Genomic DNA, 17,547 nt, shown 5'->3' on the forward strand with positions numbered 1-17,547 from the left:
TGCCACTGTTGATGATTTAATTACTTCCCATTTGCCATTTTGGGCAAAAAATTTCATTTCAAAATAGCAATTGCCTTCACAGGAATAAAGAGAATATCTTCTTTATAACTAAATACTGCCCGCTGGGAAATCAGAAAGTCTCTCTCTAAGAGACGGTTGGGGAGAACAGGACGGCTAGTCTGACACACATTCTTCTTTAAGCTTAGTGAGGTTACTCAGAACACTTTCTTCACTCAACAAACTGGTTCTTTCTATGCCAGATGTCACTTTCAAATGTACATTTTCCTGATTTTAGGTACTGCTTTGGTACCTCCAATAAGAGTACAGGAGACTCAAAAGGGGAGTAAAAAGGAAATTTTAAAGTCATGCAATGTTAATAAAATATGAATACATGTGATTTTGGAATTTCTATAGTACCTAACAGGAAAGAAAGAAGAAATTTATATGAATTTAGCAGGTTAGGATCATGCATAAGGTAGGTTAAAACTCAGATTACTGGGCACTGTCTCCAGAGATTCTGATTTAGTGTGTCTCGGGTGGGGCCTGAGAAACCATTTCCAACAGGTTTCCAGGTGATGCTGACACTGCTGGCCTGGGGATCACACTTTGGGAAACACTATTTGAGAAATTATTTTAAATGCTTGATTTGGGATGAAGGTGATACAGCAAGAATATCAAGGCATTAAAAATAGTTTTCATCTGCTCTTTGGAACTTTTTGGTGTAGTAGCTCGTATATACTCCACCTCAATTGTCTTTCATTGTTTAGTTTGAAATTCTCTTAAAAGAGAATTTTAAAATAAATTCTCCTGAAATTTTCAAGGTAAAATTAGAATAAAATTTTATATGTCAGGATGGGTTGGCTCAGACACACTGTGGACATATACGAATCCAAATGATTTAGAGCACGAGTCCCCAGATCAAATGTCCTAAAAATGCCAGACAGGTTAGATACCTAATACAAGTGAATGAAGTAGATCAGATCTTGAGGAGAACTAGAGAGGTCAGACCCGAAGAGGGCAGCTGCTACTCAGCTCCAGACAACCATCAACCAAAAATGTAGGTCTTTTATGGTCAGATCTTCCAAGTTTTCAAAATAAGCTGGAGTTCCGGCATTTCCTGTAGAAGCTCTCGATTTTTAAACACAGGCAACTAATTTAAAACTTTTAAACACTGTGTAGGACACACAAAAGAGGTGTGTGGGCTGGATAATGCCAGTTTATAACCTCTGATAAGTCTCAGGACCTTTCTCCTGCACCAGCCAGGAATAATACAGGTTGGGCAATGTGCTAACCTAGTCACCGTGCTCATGGGCCCACTCCCTCCAACAGCCATCTCCTTCCCAAATAAAAAGCTCTCTCTCTAAAGACCTACTAAAGCCCCTTTGCATAAGTAGCTTGCCTATCAAAATAAGTTCTCTGGCAATGATCTTAGTATGGGAAGGCTATGGCAGAGAGAAGTGAATTCTTCAAACACTGGAACTGCTGATCCCAAATTAATGATTAGCTTAAAGTGACTGGAATCTCAGGATCATTAACTAGACCTGGGAATACAGATTTGAGGATTCTTAAGCATTCTATCACAATGGTGATGTGATCTGGTACCCAGAAGTTGTTTCATCTTTACCTAAAGACTCACTAAACTGAGAAAATCAGTGCTTACAAAGATGTCCACGACAACTACGGAGCCAACATGGAATCGCAAACATGAAGATTCAAATCTCTGAGTCTACTCTGATTAACAGTGTCAGCCTAGAACACTGTGTTAAGAAGGCTTCTGAAGCTGAATCCTGACTCAGTGGAAAATATGAATGCCAAAGACCTAGAAGAGAGGAATGGCAGCAGACGTGCCCCATATTTGGCCTCTTCTGTATAGTAGGTAACAACACTACACCTGTGTTCACAAAATCTAGTCTTCCTGTAGTACATTAATATAGCAACCAATATAATGTTTTCAAAACGTAAGTAGGATCAACTCACATCTTGCCAGTAGCTTTCCATCTCACTCAGAGTAAAAGCTGAAGTCCTTATTATTACACAAAAGCCCTAACATCATCTGACTCCCCATTACATCTCTGATCTCATTTCCTGCTACAACACATCCCCTTGATGCCATTCCAAACATACTATTCACTTCACTGTTCTGCAAACACACTAAGCAAGTTCCTGCCTCAGGACCTTTACATTTGCTATTCCAGCTGCCTGAAAAGCTCTTTCTCTGGAGAGTCACAAAGTTCACTCTCTCATCTTCTTACCAATGAGAACTTCCTTAACTCATTATTTTAAATTGCTACAAATTTACACACACACACACACACACACTCCCTCCCTCTCCCTCTCCTTTTCTCCTTCCCTTCCCCACCGATCTTTTCCTGCTTCATACTTTCTACAACACTTACCACTATCTGACACACTAAATATTTTACTTCCTTATTTTCCTTCTTCTAAAATGAAACCTCCAAGAGGGATGAGTTTTTGACTGTTCTGTTCACTACTATATCCCTAGAAGAGTGTCAAGCACATACTGGCACTCAAAGAGCTAATAAATAAATGAGTGAACAAAGATATGATAAAACAAATGAACCTGGGTCCTAACATGGGTTCAGGGACTAATTGGTTAAATAACCTCAGGTGAGTTATTCTGGTCCTCAAAAGATCTCTATCATTAGTTGTATAAACTATGACATTCTTGCTACTCTACAAAAGCAGAAACTATGTTATGGAAGAATGACATCATTTCCTCTAGACCGGTCAGTAGGATAGGAGAAAGCCAGGACTAGAAAGCCTCCCCAAATCCAAATCTAATGTGCAAACTAAGTTCTTATAAACAACAGAATTATGACAGAATTTAAGAATGTAAAAATTAAATACTCCTAAAGAGAAACTCCTTTTCTAGAAAAGGAATGCAGACTCCTTAGCTTATTTTTTTTTGCACATTTTTTTTACTGCCTCTACACATTAAATCTCTGTGAACATTAACAAGTGTCTGTGGTTGAGGGAGAACGTTCCACAGCAGAAAGAGGAAATACACACCCTGTTTTTCCTATGAAACTCTGGAATGATTTAATATTCAGCCTCGGACAAAATTCAGAATAATCCTCTCAGAGAGACTGAAATTAGGATAATGGTTAGCCAAACAACAAAGACACTACAAAATAGCACTAACTGCCCTCCAGTCTAATTCTTAAATATAAAATCACAATCCCAGATAAACTAGTAAAGACAGTGCATCTTCACTGGATGACTAAATATTTCTTTTACCATTAACAAATTCAAATTCAACAAAAGGAAAAATGGCAAGTGAATAAATAATTATTAAAGCAAAAAAGACGCCAGTAATTAATTGGAGGCCCTCGGAACAGCTCAAATGTCAGTCAAAATGTTGTCTCAGACTCCTGAGGCCCTCAGTCCAGGAGCTGCCGCCAGGCGCATTTAGAGGAGCTGTGAGCTGCACAATAAAATGCTCAAGCACTTTGCACTTTCAGTGAAATGACAGAATTGGATGTGTGATATTTCAAACAACTTTCCCCCGCAGACATGACCATCTGCTTCCAAGTCTACTTACGAACTCATAGTCTCCATCCTGTGGAACTTTCCAATCTGAAGAGTTCTTCAGTGGGCCAGGGACGCTCTTGCCAAAGCTGTTGATTTGATTTTCCTTTTCTTTTTGTTCAAAGTATTCAAGGAAAGATGGTCTTGCAGGCTGCATGGTCTCATCCCTTCCTGAAAACCAAGAAAAACAAAAGGTGAAATACAGTATCTCAGATTTCAGATAAGTTTAGTAAATGAATCTGTCTCCAGATGGGCTACGGTCATGGAATCAGTGGCTTTTTGGTAGATAAAGAGTCCTTCAAGATTCTAGTGAAAACTATAGGAAAAAGCACAAATGCTCACTCAAAATACTTTTCTTAGAATTTCAGAGGATTCATAGCACCCCCAGGGTCCCTTTTTCTAAATGGGAAGACTTGGTGATGCAATAACTCTACATCAGCTACAAGTAATACTTTTTGGATCCCCTATAGCAAAGAGTTCCTATAACATTTAGACCGAAAAGAGAGAAGCAAGCCAAAATATTTATTAATCATCTACATATATAATATGCTCTACAGGTATTAGAGTCAGGAAGGGGGGATGATATCATAGTGATTGATTTCCCTTGGCAAAATCATGATCTAATTTGACTAATGAGAAAAATAGGCATGAAAAAGAATATCTAAGTAAATCACAACCCACTCCATGAAATATTATATAACTTTTAAAATACTATTTACAAATGGTTTATGATAAAGTTAAGGAGAAAAAATAAGATATTATATATACAGTACAATCTCAACTCCATAAAATCATACACTTAGGAGAAAAAAAAGGACTAGAAAAAAATATACCAGAATGTTAACAGGATTTGTCTCTGACAGTAGGATTATAGGTGATTTTATTTAATTCTTTTAAATATTCTTTAAAAGAAGACAGTATAGGATAAATATTAAATAGATAGAACTGATTCTAAGAGTTACATGTGCCCAGGAGATGAAGAAATCTTCCAAGATGAGTGATCAGGAGAGACTGGTAGAAGGGCTTAGGTTAGCAGTCACAAAGCAGGGTAGCTACATAGCAGAGCAGAATCAGTAGTTATGTAACAGCAGTTACCATATGAGAGCAGAATACAGCAGTTACTAGTTAGAACTAGTAACAATCACAGAAAGAATAACTTTACCTGGCATGACTTAAAAACCTAGTTAGCTGAATGTACTTATTTCACGGTAGTCTAATACTGGGAAGTAGAGAAGTTTTTTTTTTCAGTACTTTGCATGAACATGTGGATTTATACTGCCTTTTCCCCCAGTAACCAGAAAAAAAGACCAGAAGGTTCAGAGCTTTAAGAAGTGAATGGGTCGGCGTCCAGAAGATAAAGAACAGCAAGTGTTTTCTCTCCAAGAACCGTTGTTCCATGCAATCTTATCTCTTGACATCTGCCTAGTCCCAGTTTCGAGCCAGCGCCCTGACTGCCTCTCAGATATTTGTCATCTTACTCACCATCACCACTGCCAAGTTCAACAGCAGCCAATCCCAGATTTGCCCACTTCCAGATGCTGCCAATAGCTTACTTCACTGTTGCCCCCTCATTTATTAGGGATCAAACACAATATTTGCTGGGACCAGTCAACAATTATGTGCTGAATGTCTGTTTTGTTTTGTCTGTTTTAGGTACGTTGTTAGGTGCTTTTCACACTTATTTTGTTTACTTTTGAAATTAAATTTAAGGTATTATTTCATAATACAGTTCTGAAGGAAATGCAACAAAATAAAACTTGTAAAAATGGGGGTGTTTTGGATTTCCTGACAAGTTCGGATGGAAAGTACTTTTGATCAGTGCCTTCCTCCAGGACCACCAGAGGGGAAGGTTGGCTCGGAGACAACTCTGCAGCAAGCCTACCCATAATCCTACACATCAGAAGAGGTGTTTAGAGGGCCTCCTGAGCCGAGCAACTGTGACAGTGCTATAGATGGCTGAAATACGCAGTATGCAGTGTACTTTTATACAAAATATTCTGCGACTTCCCTGGCAGTCCAGTGGTTAAGACTTCACGCTCCCAATGCAGGGGGTGTGGGTTTGATCCCTGGTTGGGGAACTAAGATGCCACATGGTGCAGCCAAAAAACAAATCTGGACCAGATACTAGGTTCAGACCAGCTGAAGAGAATAGAAAGTCTAGAAACAAAGTAGAAAGCCCAAATGGATATCCAAACAACTGGATAGCTGTTTGGAAAAAGATTAAATTGTATCCACACCTCATACCTTCAACCAGGAAAACTCCAAATGGATAAGAGCTCTAATTGTAAAAATGGAAACCATAAGTACTAGAAGAAAACATGTGTGAATGCAATGCATTTAAAACCTGAATGAGGAGAAAAGCTTTTTAACATACCATGACAAAAACCCAGATGCAATTTTAAAAAAAAAAAGGATGTTTTCTTTGTGTGAAGGAAATATCACAGATTTTTAAAAATTAATAAGCACAAATAGGGACTTCCCTGGTGGTCCAGTGGTTAAGAATCCACCTTCCAATGCAGGGGACGCGGGTTCGAACCGTGGTCGGGGAACTAAGATCCCACATGCCGCAGGGCAACTAAGCCTGTGCACCACAACTAGAGAGAAGCCCACGCACCACAAGGAAGAGACCGTGCACCGCAACGGAAGATAATGCATGCCTCAACGAAGATCCCATCTGCCGCAACTAAGACATGACACACGGCCAAAAATAAAATAAATTTAAAAATAAAAATTAAGCACACATACGCTATAAGCCAAGATGAAAGACAAATGACGAACTCGAAGAAAATATTGGTAACAAGTAACCATAAAGGTTTTAAAAGAATTTTCTTTTAAAAATAAATTTTAGAGTTCTTTATATCTTAGGAAGATAAGCTCCCAAATATACAAAGAATTCCAAAAATTAAGGAAAAGAAGACCCAAAAAAAGGTAGAAATATGGGCTAAAGATAGTATACACACAAAGATACCCAATTAATCCTTAAACATGAAAAAAACGTGAAGGTTCACTCATGAGAGAAATTCAAATCAAAATTACTTGGAGATGCGATTTCTTACATTTCAGTTTGGCAAAAGTCAAAAGCTTGATAATACCCTATCTGCTGGTAAGGATGTGGCAACACAGGCGCTCTCATACGTTGCTGAATTTGGATGCAAAGTAGTACAAGCCCTATGAAGGGGATCTGGCAATATTTAATTATCAGAATATGAAACTGAAGAAGGTACAAAAAATACTGGTGTGTGGAATTTAAACTGAGGTATTAACATGAACTCATGATTTATTAAAAAAATTTTTGCTGAGCTTTTTTTATTAAAAGGTCTTGAAGCAATGGCTACCCCATTAGCAATGAGTACAGCTAGCACTCAGATTTTGGTTTCCAAATACCATTCCCCACCACAAGGAGCTAAGCCTTCTTAAGAGAAATAGCTGATTCCAGGTCTAGGACAGGAAAAGTACAAAGTGAGCCTGGAACATCTTTTTGTGCCAAAAAAAACAAGTACTCACAAACTGATACGGACATATCAGCAGGACACAGAAGCCACCTTGAGAGGCTCCCACCGGTAAATTCTGGGACACTGAGCATCAAAAACAAAACAAAACAAAACAAAAAACACTGAATAAAAAGAATCCATGAGCTCAGAGTAATAATCTAAAAGTGAAGGGGGTTAGGAGAGAAGGGAAAAGCCCTTCTTTAGAAAAATCACCACCTGACAACTGTATTGTGGTAATAAAAGAGGGTACAGTTGACTCTGTATCTGCAGGTTCCGCATCTGTGGATTCAACCAACCAGGACTCGAAAACATTAAAAAAAAAAAAAAAAAATCCAGGAAGTTCCAAAAAGCAAAACTGGAATTTGCTCCAAGCCAGCAACTATTTACATGTCATTTACATTATATTTACAACTATTTACATAACATTTACATTGTATTAGGTATTATAAGTACTCTAGAGATGATTTAAAGTATACAGGAAGATATGTGAAGGTTATATGCAAATACTATGCTGCTTCATATAAGGGACTTGAGCATCTGCAAGCATCTGTGGATTTTGGTACCCATGGTGGGTCCTGGAAACAATCCCCCACCTATACCAAGGGACAACTTTATCCTCTTTCTTAGGAAATACACACAAAACAGAATATCTCCTTTTTTTGAAGATACACACCAATATTTGAGGGTAAGTTGTATATATCATGCATCAGTCTCTCCTCATTACTTCTGTCATTTCATGTCTGTTTACACAGCCTTCTCTATAAATGCACAAAGAAATGACTGAAATGTGTTCATCAATAAAAATGGTAACTTCTGGAGAGAAATAACAGGTAATTTAAAATATGTTCTTCTGTGGAACTGTTACAAAAACCATAAAGACATAATTTAAAAAAAAATCATATCCAACAATAAAAATTGTATAATTGGTACAATATACTTCTATGATGCCTCAGTAATTCCCTTCAGTTGCAATACAGGTGGATTTTAGAAATTCAATTCTTTAAACCAGAGATGAAACACTAACAATAACATTTCTACGGTCTAAATCTAAACTATGTCATAAAGATCAAAGAAACATCTCTTAAGCTAGAGTATAATTGTTTGTCTAACTTCTATCACTGTTTAGATGAGAAAATGAGAACATTTGCTTTCTACATATTTGAATTCCTCTATATTTGATAACAATAGCCCTTTGCAACTCACTTAAAGATCTCTAATATTTTTGGAGTTAAAATACCTAATATCCTTTGTCCCTTTCAACAACTAAGGGTCACAAATAAGAAACTCTATCTAAAATGCCTTTCCTTTCACCTTTTGATATCAATATCAGGGACCTGATTATACCTAATATTTATTAGAAATCAATGTTCCCAAAACTATAGTGAATTTTGTAATAAGAGAAGTTTTTAATCTAATCACACATTCAGGTATAAGCCAGGAGTAAAATGGACACACATATAAGAAACTTAATGATAGTGAAATGATTAGTTAAATGGTTACGTGTACAGGATTACAAAATAGCTAAAACTGATTTTGGAGGCAGCACAATACACTACAAAAATCCCTAACCTGGGGTTCAAAGATCTAGATTCTGGTCCTGACTATATGATCTTGATTAAACCATAGGTTCCAATCTAAAAATGAAGCCATGGACCATATTATTTCTAGCGTGCCATTGCAGCTGTGAAAATTCCATGATACTATCACTTGACAGTGGCTTATGACAACATATTTCTGCCTAGGTACTGATAAACATTCGAAAGGAATTCTTACTCCAGAGGGATGATAACACTCGATCATCTCTAATCTAAAATATGCCACAAATTAGATGTGCGTGGACATAAACCAAAGACCAGACCTACTCAACAAATATTTGTGACAAGACTGTCTCTGATTCTTTGAGTTTCTTTTTGTTGTTGTTAGTGGTGTTTGGGGGGCTTTTTAAAAATAGATGGAAGAGGTGACTAAATTCTCCTTGGCCCAAAACTGTAATAAAAATATCATCAATAGATGTAGGTTATTAAAATGTTTTATATAACTAAAGCTGAAGAAATGAATGAATCAACTGATAGGGGAAGACACCTCAACTGGCAAGAAACAACATGCATTCAAAAACAGGTGTATTTTTGATCCCTGTATTTAGTGATTCCAGAAGTTAACTGTTTACACCACAATGATTCTTTCCTTATATGTGAGGGTGCTTCACCACTGTACTTAGTTTATTGGAGGAAATAGCACTTCTATTGTGACCTACATTTTCTTAATAACACTATAATTAATTAGAGCACCTGTTCACAGTTTGACTTTATAGACTGATAATAATTTTCAGTAAACAGATCTGCATTACCATCACAATTAGTATCTACAATAGCATGTTTGCAAACACGGCCTCTATAATTCCCTGCAAGTAGCCTTGGTATCCTCGCCCTTTACTAGTGCCCTTCCACAATGACTCTAGGCCTGGCCGTGTGACTTGCTATGGCCACTGCAATAGCCAATTTATTGCAAGCAGGGATTTGAAAAGTGCTTGCACATCCTATTACCATGTAAATAAACCTAGTGGGCATGCTACATGGCGGAATACTATGTGGAGAGAGGCCTTGACCAGGTGGTCTTAGCTGAGGCCTTCAGAAGTCAGCCAGCCCCAGCTGACAACTAGTTTTTTTTTTTTTTTAATTTACTTATTTATTTATTTTTGGCTGTTTTGGGTCTTCGTTGCTGTGCACAGGCTTCTCATTGCGGTGGCTTCTCTTGTTGCAGAGCATGGGCTCTAGGCGTGCAGGCTTCAGCAGTTGTGGCATGCAGGCTCAGTAGTTGTGGCTTGCGGGCTCTAGAGCGCAGGCTCAGTAGCTGTGGCACACAGTTGCTCCACTTCCTGAAGCAGGGCTCGAACCCATGTCCCCTGCGTTGGCAGGAGGATTCCTAACCACTGCGCCACCAAGGAAGTCCCTGACCACTAGGTTTTGAGGTGGTTTGCTACACAGCAAAAACTAACTGATACAGTATCTGAGATCTGTCTCAATCTCTCTCCATCACACCCACACACACCAATCTATATCTACAAAAAGAGTTCCAGTCTTTAGGAACTCAGGTTTCAAATTCAACTAACATTGATTGAATACTTTCTAAGTTTCAGGTTTTCTACCAGATGCTTCCACAGGATGTTGCCATCCACACTTCATGAACACCACGTAAATAAAGTAGGAGGGAGGAGGATCTGCGCTTGTTGGCACTTACCAAGTGCTACACAATGTATCATTTCGTTTCATCCTCCCATCTTTTGAGGTATGTACTATTATTTCCACTTTCTAGATGAGAAATTTGCCTACGGTTATACCAGGATAGGATCTGAACCCTGATCATCAGGCTTTAAGGCTGGCGAGCTGCCTTTCATATTGCAAATTCTCTAAAATCAAAATGAGAATTCTTGACATATCTGAACTGCCATTAGGTTGAGCATAGAAAGACTAGGGGAATGGAATTTTCCCAGTAACCTTATCCCTGGACTCTTCTTTCGGCACTCCTGAGCGCGACCATCAAGCGGTGCTGAAAAGTGTGAAAGAATCATTCCCAGCTGACTAAAGGCAATGCTGTCCCCAGGGCTTCTGCTGGCTGGTGGGCTTTCTGTTTCAGTGTGAGCCAGGGTATTTTTTTTCAGACATATCCCAGGAAATGAAGACGTTCCATTGAATGATAATACCAGAAACCTGAAGCCGTTGGGAGAATGAACTCAGCAGAAAAGTCGAACTTTGAAAACAGCCATGTCTTGCTCTGATTCTTTTATCTGATGCACGGAATGCATGAATTCCTATACTATGACTGGCCCGTTCTTCTTTGTAAGCAGCATCTGGCAAGCTAAATGGACAATCTGTCAAAGTCCACAAAGGGGCAAATTCATAAGCAACTGTATCTTATATTTATTTTTCTTTGAAAAATGCTATGTGGGACTTCCCTGGTGGCCCAGTGGTTAAGAATCCGGCTTCCAATGCAGGGGACGTGGGTTCAATCTCTGGTCGGGGAACTAAGATCCCACATGCCGTGGGGCAACTAAGCCCGCACGCAACAACTGCTGAGCCCGTGCACTCTAGAGCCCGTATGCCACAACTAGAGAGCCCGCATGCCACAACTACTGAGCCCACGTGCCACAACTAGAGAGAAGCCCACGCACCGCAACAAAGATCCCGTGTGCCGCGACTAAGACCTGGCGCAGCCAAATAAATAAATAAATAATTTCTTTTTAAAGTTCTAAAACTAGATTGTAAACAAATCGGGTATATCCTTACAATGGAATATTATTCAGCCATAAAAAGAAATGGAGTACTGATATATGCTGTAACACTGGTGAACCTTGAAAACATTAAACTAAGTGAAAGAAGCCAAATACAAAGACCGCATTTTATATGATTCCATTTATATAAAATGTTCAGAACAGGCAAATCCTGAGAGACAGAAAGCATGTTAATGGCTGCCTGGGGATGGAGGAAAGGGTAATGAGAAGTGACTGCTAACAGGATTGTGGTTTCTTTGGGGGATGATGAAAATGTCTGGAATTTGACAGTGGTTATGATTGCACAACCCTGCTAATATATTTTTAAAAACCACAGAACTCTACCTTAAAATGGTGAATTTTATATGTGAATTATATCTCAATTAAAAATAATAAATTTTAAAAAATTAGACTGTGGTGATGGTTGCGTAACTCCATAAATATACTAAAAACCACTGAATTGTATGCTTTAAATGAGTGAATTATATATCAATAAATTTTTTTTAAAAAACAGAAAGATCCCTTTTCTCTAGTATTTACTTTTATTTCTGGATTCACATGAACTATAACACAATGCCAAGGTAGTCATAATTGGCCAGGAGCTTGACCAAAGACTGAGGCCCATCTTTTCCTTTGGAATGACCATCTACTAGACATTAAACTTTATGCCCTTCCATTTTAAATGTTCATTTTCAAGACTGTCACCAAGTAAACCACAATGGTCAACCTACTCTTTCCTTAATTTCTACAATAACTCTTTTCTACCTGTTCAAAGTAGAGAACTCGGAAAAGCCTACATTTTCTTCTCTGTTTCAAGCATGAATACTTGCAAGAAAACAACTCAAATAATCTCTCACATGTTTTCTTCTGGCTTGGAATAATATGCCTTATCATAGCGTTGTTTGTTTTGTTTTTTAATCTAACATTTATTATGTGTGTGGTTTTTGGTTTTGGTTTTGTGACTGGGCATCTAAGTGCTTTCCATGTATTAATTCATTTAATTACACAAGTTACTATCCAAGTTTCTGTATGTGGCCATAAATATTCCTTTGAATGTTCTTTGAAACCACTAAGAATTGCCAGAACCATAAGTTATAAGGGTCTCCAGAGTCTAACTTTTGAATAACTCTTCCAGGAACCAGTTTTGGTAATTGCCTCTGTGTAAATTGATTTGACTTCTGGGTAATGAAGCTCTGGATCTTTAAGTCTAGTGTGCTACCATATGTCTATTCGAAGAGATCTAAATCCAGATTTCAAGGAGGTACTAACTAGAGCAACAGAGGCAGCACATCTAAAAAGATACATACAAAAGGTTCACCGGTGAGAACGAGCCATACCTTGGTTATTGCAACAATTTCCTAATTGGTCTCACTGTTTCCAGTCTTTTCAAACTCCATATCATCCAACTGACTGTCCTAAAAAACCACTTTGTTATATCACTTTTCTGATCAAAATGTCTTTATATTACCCTATTACCAACAAAGTCAAGTTCAAACTTCTTACTTTGGCATTCAAGGTCCTCCAATATCTGGTCAACACCCACTTCAGCCAAACTGAATGTTCACCATATATCCCCTCCTTTCTGACTCTGTACCTGCCTGGAATATCGTCCCCAGCCTTTCTGTATATCTAGTTTCTCACAAATCCTTCGACATTTTTCTGAACCACTTACCCAGCATTTGTCTTATTATTATATTACCACCTTTATATGTAGACGCCCTATCTCCTCAACTAAGTTATGTCAACATCAAATACCACTATCTGAGGCACCCGGAGTAATGTTCCAGACATGTAAGGAATTAAGAAATAACGGTAGTAGTACAGTAGGCACTCCATACATATTAGATAATGACAAAAGTCATCTTCCCCTTTTAACCTACAAATTCCGGGTCAGCAGTAAACATGTCATTTGGTTTTTGTACACTACACAGTAACGACACATAGTGACTACCTAATAAATACTTTTTGGTGGGTATTAAATATTTATCTTTAACAAATACTGGTTCCAAGCTGATATTTTTTTAGAGCATAAACACTTAAGAGAATCATCTACTTTTTCTTTGGGACTCATTTAAATTTATCAGAATGTATCTCCATTTTCTTGCTGAGCAAGAGTAAGCAGGTCAGAACAGCTTAGAGCACCAGAAAAATATATTCCCCTAACTGATCAAAACTGATTTATCTGCTTCTTAGGCATGAGAGCCAAAGTATATCTTTTGGACTTTTTCCTTTATTCTTCATTACTACCATGCTGCTGCCCTCTTTTGGAAAATAGATTTCCCCCATGGCTATTCTTGGCTCTCCTTTTACCAATTTAACTCTAATGGAGCAGCAGCTTATCTTCCTCAAAATACAGGCCTTGAGCCTTTCAGCCATGTCACACTGAGATCTGGTACTTTCATATCCTAACATGTGGTCTGGCAGGTGGTTTGAATGAATTTTCAGGCACCACGTGTCTGTGCTTTTTGGCTTATCCCAAAAGAATCAAGAATGTTAACTGTTTCCAAAGATAAAAGTGAGCCCAGCATCTGGACATAATCAGAAAAACTGCACAAACAATTAGGATTTAGTCTCCACTCTGGCAGGATGACCTTGAACTATCTGTGCAACTGTGAGAAAAGTCTGAGGACCAAGATCTCTGCTCTTCTGCTGTAAATCCCACCCTAGAGGGAGATTCTGATAAATGCACAGTGAACCCCACTGATTATCTTTCAGGGATTGGAAAAAAAAAAATCCAGTCAGTAATAAATTTCGCAGTGTTAAGATAACAGTTTGAAACTTCACAAAGGAAGGCTCACATAGATTCAAAGTCTAGCCTTCTTTATAATCTACCATCTTATATTTTGAGCTATTGCTTAACAGATTCTCAAAACATGTTACCCTGTTACCAAGGAATTTGAATCACTCTCTCTCTCTCTCTCCTCAGCACGTTTTAAAAACATTACTGAAACTGACAAGTGACCTTCCTTTAGATCAACCATCTTCATGCCAGTGCTTAGACACAGAAGTGGCACTTACAAAACACCGTTAATACCAAGGGCACAAACTAAAAAAAAGTAAAAAACACGACTAGTAAGAGAAAAGGATTTAGGATGTAGAAAAGTAGCTCAGGTTGAAGGAATTTTTAGGTCCAATGAAAAAAACCACTGTCATACACTAAAAGACCCATTACTTACTATATACTTACTGTACTACTTACCATTTTTAAGCATTTCTATGCTAAGCGTTTCCCATATCTATCTCCTATCATCTTAACAACCTGACAAAATAGGAACTTTTATGCTTCACTTTTTCAGGATAGGAAACTGAGGCTCAAAAAAGGAAATAACTTGTCAAAGCTGACAAAGTTTATAAAATTCTGAGCCAAGTGTCAAATCAAAGACTCTGATTCCAAAAATTAATGTTCTTTCCGCTACTCTTTTTTCTTTCTCCTACCCTTATTGAGAGACATGTTTCTAAAACCAAACTACGTTTTAAGTTTTAGCTTTGATATGTATAAGCACACTAATGCTATCTGAAATTCGCATATGATGCTGACGGTGAGTGGCAAAGATACGTGGACTTAATATTCTCTGATGATAGTTTTAAACATCCTGAGGGGATCTGAAATCAGACAGTAAGGTTATTGTAGTAAAAGAAGCATTAAAATACCTGTAGTACTTTATGTCCTAGTAACTGTCCTTGCAAATGTTATAATCTGAGTCAGAGAGAATGAGACAGAGAACACACAAGGGAGTCACTGTTATAACAATCCCCTTCAAAAAACTGCAGGTGGAAAGAAGATAGGCTGTGAGTCAAGAATTTCCATCTTACACAGCTCTGAAATTAGCATCTGACCGATGGTGTTGAAATAAAATCATTTTAACAAGATCCTGGACTTTGGTTTTAACATGAGGAAACTCACAGCAACAATAGGTGCCTTCGTGAGACCTAGGACTTTCTGCGAAACTATAAATACGTAACGTTTTTACCACATAATACTATCACAGCAGTTTACCCAAAACATGGTTCTGAGTTGCTCTAACTTAATTATGCCACCATGCTTTAAAATTCTATTTCAAAGAGATTCATTAGAATACAATTAGAAATTCAAGTTTGAAATAGAAATCATCCACTCACTCCCTTTAGTTCACTGAGTCTAATTTAAAAGGCTTGAGTCAGTGGAAACAATCTTTCAATTCAGTGGTCCAAGTTCTGCAAGCCAGGTGGCCTAATAAGCCTGGAGATAAGGACGGGGAACGGGCTGCCATGTATCTCTTGGGAAGGCAGTGAGGACAAGAATACCATATCGTAGCCAATGAGTCTTGGAAGGGAGAACTGTTGCCTGTCAAATCTTTAGTAGATGAGGTACATATTTCAAGTGGCCGTCCTTTGGCTTGTCATTTCCTCATTTGGGGCAAAAGCATTTAACTGCTAAACTACAAATTTATGCAATTCGGGATCAGTTGCTCCAGGATTTTTTTGTTATCTCTGCCTCTGAAAAAAGAACTTTTTTTGTTGTTTTCAAAAGATACTTTATACTTAAAGTATTATTAAAGTATAATAATGTAGTTTATTTGACAACATATTTTTAATATGTTTTGAAAGCTTGGATTCTTTCTCTACTTCTAGTATAGAAGTTCTCATTTTTGCTCCTAAATATAATATCTTATTTGATAATGATCAACTAAAACAGGATAAATTCACTTCCTTTAAAAAAAAACGTTCGCTTGATAATGAAATGGTGAAACAATTTTTCTGCATATTAAGACGCACCAAAAAACACCCCACATATAATTTAATATAAAATACACGGATGGCAATATGTACAAAATTTCATTATTTTCATAGCACTACTAATGATATTCAGTGTCCAATATATTACTTTGAATGACATTATTAATAGTTAATATAACTGAATCACTTTGCTGTATACTTGAAACACATTATAAAATACCTATACCTCAATTTAAAAAATGGACACAATATAATTTTTTTCAATAAAAGGATTGTTAATTAAAAAAATTAACATTTTCCTAAACCTGTGTGATATGCTTGGTTTTCTAAAGCACAAATTTCTGTCAATATTAATGACAGATGTAATAGCTGAATCAGTAAAAACGAACAACCTCAAGATACTCTTTTATTAGGACACTCTTAAGTAAAACTCTTTCAAATTTATGAACTATCCCAAGTTAGCCTCTTGAGGTTTATTTCTAAAAACTGAAAATCATGAATTAAAAATCATGTAATGTTTTATGTTGACATATCAGATGTACAAAACCTTCCAATGTTACAAAGACTATCCAGATAACCTTCACCCAGATGCCTCAAATGTTAACATTTTACTACATTTCCATTATCATACTTCAGTCAATCAATCTACCTAGCTATAAAACCTTGTCTGTTTATTATCACAGCTATGAGCCTTGATAATCCAAACACCAACATCACAAAAGCCTTAGGTTTGAAGATCCTAGAAATAGGTGTCAAAAGACAAGAAAGGCAGGCTTTTCACAATATTTAACAAGAAGCCCTGTACCACAGTAGCAATGAGGACTAGAAGTCAAAGGTTTGTCATCTAGGGTGACTTTAGACAAGACGCTGAACTTTTAACTTGAACTTCCTCATTCTGTATGGCAGGAAGCTCATAACTAGTGGACCCATATCTCAGGGAAGGTGTGAAAGTCAAATATAAAAGGAACAATTCCCAGGAAGAGTTAACAATTCTAAATCTATATTCATCAGACAATGCAACCTCAAAATATAAAAGTCCTCCTCCCCAAAATATAAATCTCAAAATTAACAAAAATTGACAAATCACAACCACAGAGTAACAATTTTAACATATCTCCCTCAGAAACCAAAAGATCAAGTATCAAAAATTAGTGGGGAATAGCTATATTTGAAGACAATTAACAAGCTAAATCAACGGTATATATATAGATTCCTACAAACAATTAGAAAACACACATTCTTTCTAAGGCACACAAAGAACACTTAACAAAAATTACTGACATATTAGGCCACAAATGTCACAAGAAAACATCAAAAAACTGGTATCAGGGACTTCCCTGGCGGTCCAGTGGTTAAGACTTCACCTTCCAATGCAGGGGGTGCGGGTTTGATCCCTGGTTGGGGAGCTAAGATCCCACATGCCTGGCGCCAAAAAACCAAAACATAAAACAGAAGCAATATTGTAACAAATTCAATAAAGACTTTTAAAATGGTCCACATCAAAAAATCTTAAAAAAAAAAAAA

The 17,547-nt window shown here is 37.3% G+C and overlaps 1 protein-coding gene across 4 annotated transcripts in view; it reads right to left on the minus strand.

Moving 5' to 3' along the window:
- STK4 (serine/threonine kinase 4) overlaps positions 1-17,547 on the minus strand; it is a 94,362-nt gene that overhangs the window by 34,860 nt on the left and 41,955 nt on the right. For all 4 annotated transcript variants that reach the window (XR_014254805.1, XR_014254806.1, XM_082430242.1 and 1 more), the window contains exon 10: positions 3,563-3,720. Coding sequence is in view for 2 of the 4 variants with exons in the window: in XM_082430242.1 (XP_082286368.1) it covers positions 3,563-3,720 (158 nt within the window). In the remaining 2 variants the exon portion in view is untranslated. The remainder of the gene's footprint in view (positions 1-3,562; positions 3,721-17,547) is intronic.

The sequence above is a fragment of the Balaenoptera physalus genome (assembly GCF_965194825.1).
Source record: "Balaenoptera physalus genome assembly, chromosome: 16".
Classification (NCBI taxonomy): domain Eukaryota; kingdom Metazoa; phylum Chordata; class Mammalia; order Artiodactyla; family Balaenopteridae; genus Balaenoptera; species Balaenoptera physalus.